Raw genomic sequence first — 6,434 nt, forward strand, 5'->3', positions numbered from 1 at the left:
TCTTCTTAGTTGCAATTTTTTCGAATAATATCGGTGACCAATCGAAATAGAAATTAGTGCGGAAAGAGGGGAAGGAACCAAAATTTGAAAATCGACATCGGTAACTCAGTAGTTATAGAATAACTCAATCGATAACGTAGATTAACTAGTTATAAATGAAAATATATTTAAATTCAAACTTTAAAAATTAGAAATTAAAAAGCAGAAGGCAAAAAATTATCGCCGAGGATTTATATAATAATAAATAAACAGTACATTCTTTTTGTCTGTCTTACCTAGAAATAAAACAGTTAATTGATGATTATCGTATAGTGTGTACTCATAGCATAAAATTTGTTCAATGAATTAAAAATTATATTTTTTAGATATGTAGACATTAGCGATGTATTAATCCGGGAAGCTCGTCTACCTCGGAAATATCGAGTCTGCGACAACGTCGATTTGGAAATTATTCTTACAGAATATGAAAATTATTACAAGATGAAATTCCAAAAATATCCTATATTGTGCAAGAAAATAACTGAAAAGGAAATAAAGACGAGGGAAATGACAAATGCGAACAAAGTGTAAGAATTTAAATTATTTAACACTATTCAACGTTCTCAACGTATTCAACGTATCGATTACAATATCATTCAATCTTCGAAGAAGTAGTAAAACGTGTCAAATCTGTTAGCAAACAAACGAGAAGTGAGTCTGTATCTGGGTCTGTGAAAGGGAGGAATGCACAACAGAAGATGAGGGGTGATGCTACGGATGATATTAATCTCGCAATGACAGTGACATCAATTTTCGCCAATGAAAGCGATGAATCTTCATCAGAAGAGGAGCTATTTAACATCTTAATGGAACAATCCACGCAATCAAAGATATCAAAATAGGCTCAGAAGCTTTATATAGACAATCTGGAATTACGAAAGATTATTGAAGACATTTCATGCGTAAGTTATTTTCGATTAATATACGTATTGTAAATACTGATTTCAGTAAAGTTTTAAATAACGAATTACATAACACTTACGGAAATTAATACGGAGATTATGCGCCATTTCATCTTTGTATTGTCGCAGGAAATCATACTGACAAAATTAAATGTATATTGGGACAACATTGTAGGCCTAGAGGAATGTAAATCTGCTATTAAGCAGGCCATTGTGTATCTCCTCAAGTACCTTATCTTTTTCAAAGGCCCATTTTCTCCCTGGAAAGGTATTCTGCTATACGGACCACCTGGTACAGGTAAGATACTCGTATTTCTTTCATTCCCGTACATGTTTACAAGCAATTACGAAATAGGGAAGACGATGTTGGCGAAGGCAGTCGCAACAGAATGCCAATGCACCTTTTTTAACATAACGGCCAGCTCATTGGTGAGCAAATGGAGAGGTGATCCCGAGAAGTATATCCGTCTAAGTTGATTTCCTTAGTCTACGAAGAAGAGATTCTAGAATATATCATATATAATAATAATCATATATAAATAGAATAGTTGTTTGGAAAACGAAATGATATTACGTTCGTGATGAAACAATGAATTTAAGGAATTTTGAATATAATATTTAATAAATAATAAATACATTTGTTAAACTGAACAGGTTTTATTTGAACTTGCCTATAATTTTTCGCCTACAATTATTTTTATCGATGAGATTGACTGAATAGGCACAAATAAAGGAGTAAACTGTACATTGTCTGAACCTGCAAAGAGAATCAGATCAGAACTTCTTTCTAGATTGGATGGATTAGTATCTAACGAAAATTCTAATGTAGTTCTTTTGGCTGCAACTAATTGCCCGTGGTATGTATATCACCCTATTTCGATGTTTTCTAAGTAGAAAATATCTTAATATCATAATTATTCATTATCTTAATCTTAATTATTGTGTTGTGCGGAATATTCCTTTGTTATTATTAATATAACAGAACAATAATATTTATTGTAAATATATTATTACGGACATTGATGCAGCTTTACGCAGACTTTTTCTTGAAAAGAAAATATACTTATCATTACCAAATGAAGTTACTCGACTTGGTATGTTCAAATTATACCTTAGCAACCAGTTATTAGAGAATATGGATATTGTAAACCACATAATAAAATCTACTGAAAAATATTCTTGCGTGGATATAAAATTGCTTTGTAAGCAAGCATGGCTGCTAGAAATAAGTCCAATATGGGAAAAACTTGAAAAAAAAAAAAGAAACATCTGTTACGACTTTGAAATATGAATTAAAGAATTATGAAATAATAGCAAAATTGTTAAAAACAATGTCACCTACAGTTACGGAGTGGATAGATATGAAGCGTGGAATAAATATGTATGCCATAAGAACATATTTTAAAAAATATAAATGGTTATCATATAAAAATATAAAAATATAAAAATATAAAAATATAAAAATATAAAAATATAAATGGTTATAAATTATTAATAGAATTATAGTTCGAAAAATTGTTCGTATGCGTGCATGTATGTGTGCGCACGGGCTATAAACAAGTTTGAAATGTTCGTTCTACATATATGCGTGGTATACATATTCCCTTATAATATATAATATGTGTAATCTGAGTGATAATATATCCACGTATTACATATGTGTTAGTGTATTTTATCGATAATCTGTCTTTTATTTCCTCTTATCTTATTAACGCATGTATGGGCGCGTATATGCGCCGGGCGAAAGCTATGGTTATATATGGGATTGTTAACAAATAAAAATTAATCTAGGTGTTATTAAAGAAATTTGTTTCACCTTCTAAACTTTTTGATGATTGGTTTACTTTGAATATTTTGCATATCTTTGCATATCATGAGCATTTTGTACATTTCTATACATTCAAATTTTCTATGAATATAAAATGATCCGCACTACTATCTACTTCATAGTATACTCTATACGTTTAAAATGCTCCATTAGAAGCTTAAATCTATCAAAATACAGCTCCTAGGGAAATGTGAATTTTCACACGACCACATAATATCGATTTTCTGATTGAAACGTATAGGCAGGTATATACTAGCATAAGCCACCTTCGGCATTTGGCCGTATGGTGCAGCACTAGCTCTGTAACATAGAAAACCATAGGCGTCAGTTCTTCTTATTTCCTCTCTCATATATGTTTACTTTAATGTCACTTATTCAGGCGCTTGATACATTGTCGGAATGAAATTTTAGTAATGTGCAAGTAATTTTGAGTAGATTAATAAAGTATAATAAGATATTAGATTCATGTACATAGTTTCAAGTGACATCAATCTTTATGTCTAGTATATACATGTGTATTGATCTATAAGTCAGTGTTAAAATAACGAATAAATGGCAGAAGAAGGAAAGAAGAAATCTATTAAGAAACCTGTGTTAAAAAATGCTATTCCACAAGAAAAAAAGAAAGTTGATTACATTGAATGCCTCGATGAGAAAGGTATTAAAGTAATAGGGTGAGTTCAAAAAGTAAAATTTATAATCAAGAAACATATAACCTCAACCTAACCTATAAAAATCACCAATAGCGGAATATATATATTTGAAAACAATTTTTTTATTTCAGTGAGGAAGAAAAAAAAGATGAACCTCTAATTATTCCATTACTAGGTTCAAAAACCTGGCATGATAGAATTGTTAATAAAATAGATGCAGACATTTACCTTCCGAAGGCAGATAAGGAAAAGGTAGGAGACGCTAGTGTTAACGAGGCAAAATCAAAGCTATCTAATGGAAAAACATCGCCAATAATATCAATATAGAAAGAAAGAGCCAGTTGAAGATAGTGAAAATAAAGTTGTTACTTTAGAAGAGCAAGCGGCTAAAGAAATCATTGAGGAACTTAAGTCAAAGAATGAACATGAAACTAAAACAAATGATTTAACTTTACCTTTAGTAAAAGATGAATCATTAGGAGGCAAAGAACAGGTACGTTATCAACATATTGATGTGCAATGCGCAGATGTATTACATTTGCATATTATAAATATCGTTTTGTATTTTTCAGTCTACGTTAGAAGATTATGAAAAAATTCCTATTGATGCTTTTGGTGTAGCAATGTTAAGGGGAATGGGATGGCAACCAGGAAAGGGAATTGGTTGAAATGAAAAGTATGAATTTTACTCTGGATTAAATCAATTATATGTATTTAATACATCACTTATTGGAAAGTAAACAGAGAACATCATTTTTTATTTCACAATCGTTTATTCTAACTATTACAGATTAGTAGCAGCTGTCATACCAGAATTACGACCAAAAGGTATGGGTCTTGGAGCAGACAAAGTAGCATTGCAGAAGAAAAATACAGATTCCAAAAAAGAAGAGGAAGAAGTTAAAATCGAGAAAGGAACATTTGTGAAAATTATAGCTGGAAAACAAAGTAATAATTATGGTCATGTAGAAGGATTCGATGATGATGCAGGAAGGCTCATAATAAAACTAGCTCTTGGTGGAAATATAATATCTGTAAATGAATTTATGGTACGGGCAGTGACTAAATCAGAATATTCTAAGAACTCAAAAGTTCAAAGTTAATATGAAGTGTTAGTTTTTCATCAAGGGACTTTTAAGAAAACAAATTTGAATTGTCATATACATATAAAGACATAATCGGACATGTAGAAAAACTAATTCAAGAGTACCTGTAAGTGTGTTGTTGCATGCAATTTTTTAAAAGTCCCTTTTATTTTTATATAAAATATGATAAATGTAGAGGTTTTAGCTTTCAGTATTTTATGGGGTTAATTTCAGATACAAAAAAGTATGAGGAATATAAGGACAAGGAATCCAAGGGACTCAAGCAAAAGATGGATAGAAAAAGATCAATGTCCCCTGACCCCGAAGACGGTGAAGATGGTGACAAAAGTAGTAATAAAAGAAAGAAAATCGGAAGTACGATGCAGAATAAGAACAAGTATGATAAAGTGGGGGATAAAAAAATCAGAAAGACGAAAAAGGCGCTCCGAATCTAATGATGACAGCGATAGTGATTCTGAAAAGAAGAGACGAAGAGAAAGAAGTAACTCTAATAGTAATGATTCTTATAAATTAAAAAGATTGAAGAAGTCAAAGAAACGTAAGAAGCACGATTGCTCGTCTGAAAGATCAAGTAAGAAACATAAAAGGAAAGGCAAAGAAAGAGAAAAAGTTTGAGATAAGATAATAATAATAAGATAATTTGATGCTTGGATAATCGACTCAGGAGCTACGGATCACATGACAGGACGACAAGAATGGTTCAGCGTCTTCGAAAAATTCGATAACACGGTGAAGATAGAAATCGGCGATGGTACGTTCATGGATGCGTACGGCAAAGGAAAAATCAAGGTAGAGACTTTTGTGGACGGCAAAGGGGTAGCATGTAGAATGAACGATGTCTTGTATGTACCAGGTATGAAAAGAAATCTATTTTCCATTAGATCTGTTGCAAGAAGAGGTATAGATTTCTGTATTCTAAGGGAAGGGAAAAACTGCATATTTTTACAAAATCAGAAAATAATAGCAAGGGGTTCTGTTATTGGAAATTTATATAAGGTCGACATGCGAGTTATCATACCGTCAGTTTGTAATCTTAGCAATAGAGCGGAGTCAAACGCGGACACACTGTTGTTATGGCACCAACGGCTATGTCATCAAAACATCAGACACGTTAAGGAATTTTTAAAGAATTCAAATATAAAAGTTGTAGAGGATAGTAACTTTTTCTGTGAAGGTTGCGCGTACGGGAAACACCATAGATCGAGTTTTCACGAGAAAACCAAGCGTGCGACTAAACCTCGCGAAATTATTTATACGGATGTATGTGGACCTATGGAAGTCGAGTCATTAGGCAAGAAATTGTATTTTCTTGCCTTTAAGGATGATTTTTCCAAATTCACAAAGATTTACTTCTTACGAAATAAGTCAGAAGTAATCGAAAAGTTAAAAACTTTTTGCCTAGAAGTCGAAAATCAATTCGATGATAAGATCAAAGAAATTCATAGTGATGGAGGGAAAGAATTCAAGAATAAAGAAGTTAAAGAATTTTTAAGAAGTCAGGGAATTAAGCATACGATTAACGTCCCATACACTCCTGAACAGAATGGCGTCGCAGAAAGAGAAAATAGAATAATAGTAGGAGCAGGAAGGTCGATGTTATATTCGAAATCTAATCTACCGCTGTTTTTATGGGCCGAAGCCATGAACACCGCAGTGCATGTCATAAATAAGACCGGGCCGACAAGACAAGACAAGAAAACGCCATATGAACTGTGGTACGGGAAATCGCCAGATGTAAAAAAGTTTAGAGTTTTCGGTACTGAATGCTTTGCACACATACCTGCGGAAAAGAGAAGGAAATTGGACAGAAAGGCTAACAAAGGATATTTGGTAGGCTATCTAGGTGACGGACGAGGGTATCGAGTGTACGTGCCGACCGTAAGAAATGTAATATTAAGCCGTGACG

General features: G+C 32.5%; 1 protein-coding gene and 1 long non-coding RNA gene across 3 annotated transcripts; one reads left to right on the forward strand and one right to left on the reverse strand.

The window, feature by feature from the left end:
• Positions 1 to 562: 562 nt before the first annotated feature.
• On the reverse strand, positions 563 to 2,985 carry LOC126921557 (uncharacterized). Its single transcript, XR_007712384.1, has 3 exons — positions 2,758 to 2,985; positions 1,022 to 1,698; positions 563 to 905 (listed from the first exon to the last, which is right to left on the reverse strand). It is a non-coding gene; the product is annotated as an uncharacterized LOC126921557 (long non-coding RNA).
• An 84-nt stretch (positions 2,986 to 3,069) lies between these two features.
• On the forward strand, positions 3,070 to 5,144 carry LOC126921539 (G-patch domain and KOW motifs-containing protein-like). 2 transcript variants are annotated; one of them, XM_050733256.1, is made up of 5 exons: positions 3,070 to 3,443; positions 3,554 to 3,915; positions 3,995 to 4,098; positions 4,213 to 4,456; positions 4,742 to 5,144. In XM_050733256.1, exons 4-5 carry the CDS (start codon positions 4,253 to 4,255, stop codon positions 5,141 to 5,143), a joined length of 606 nt encoding a protein of 201 aa, XP_050589213.1. In that variant the 5' UTR covers positions 3,070 to 3,443; positions 3,554 to 3,915; positions 3,995 to 4,098; positions 4,213 to 4,252; the 3' UTR covers position 5,144. The 2 variants fall into 2 exon arrangements, with proteins under 2 accessions (XP_050589213.1, XP_050589211.1); XM_050733254.1 differs by having other exon boundaries at positions 3,076 to 3,443; positions 4,213 to 4,471.
• The last annotated feature ends 1,290 nt before the right edge of the window (positions 5,145 to 6,434 follow it).

Source organism: Bombus affinis, chromosome 10 (assembly GCF_024516045.1).
Source record: "Bombus affinis isolate iyBomAffi1 chromosome 10, iyBomAffi1.2, whole genome shotgun sequence".
In the NCBI taxonomy this organism is placed as follows: Eukaryota; Metazoa; Arthropoda; class Insecta; order Hymenoptera; family Apidae; genus Bombus; species Bombus affinis.

Coding starts and splice junctions, on each gene's coding strand:
- LOC126921539 (XM_050733254.1), top strand. CDS start 4,253: ATGGGTCTTGGAGCAGACAAAGTAGCATTGCAGAAGAAAAATACAGAT. Junction 4,472..4,741: donor TATCTGTAAATGAATTTATG/GTACGGGCAGTG, acceptor GGTTAATTTCAG/ATACAAAAAAGTATGAGGAA.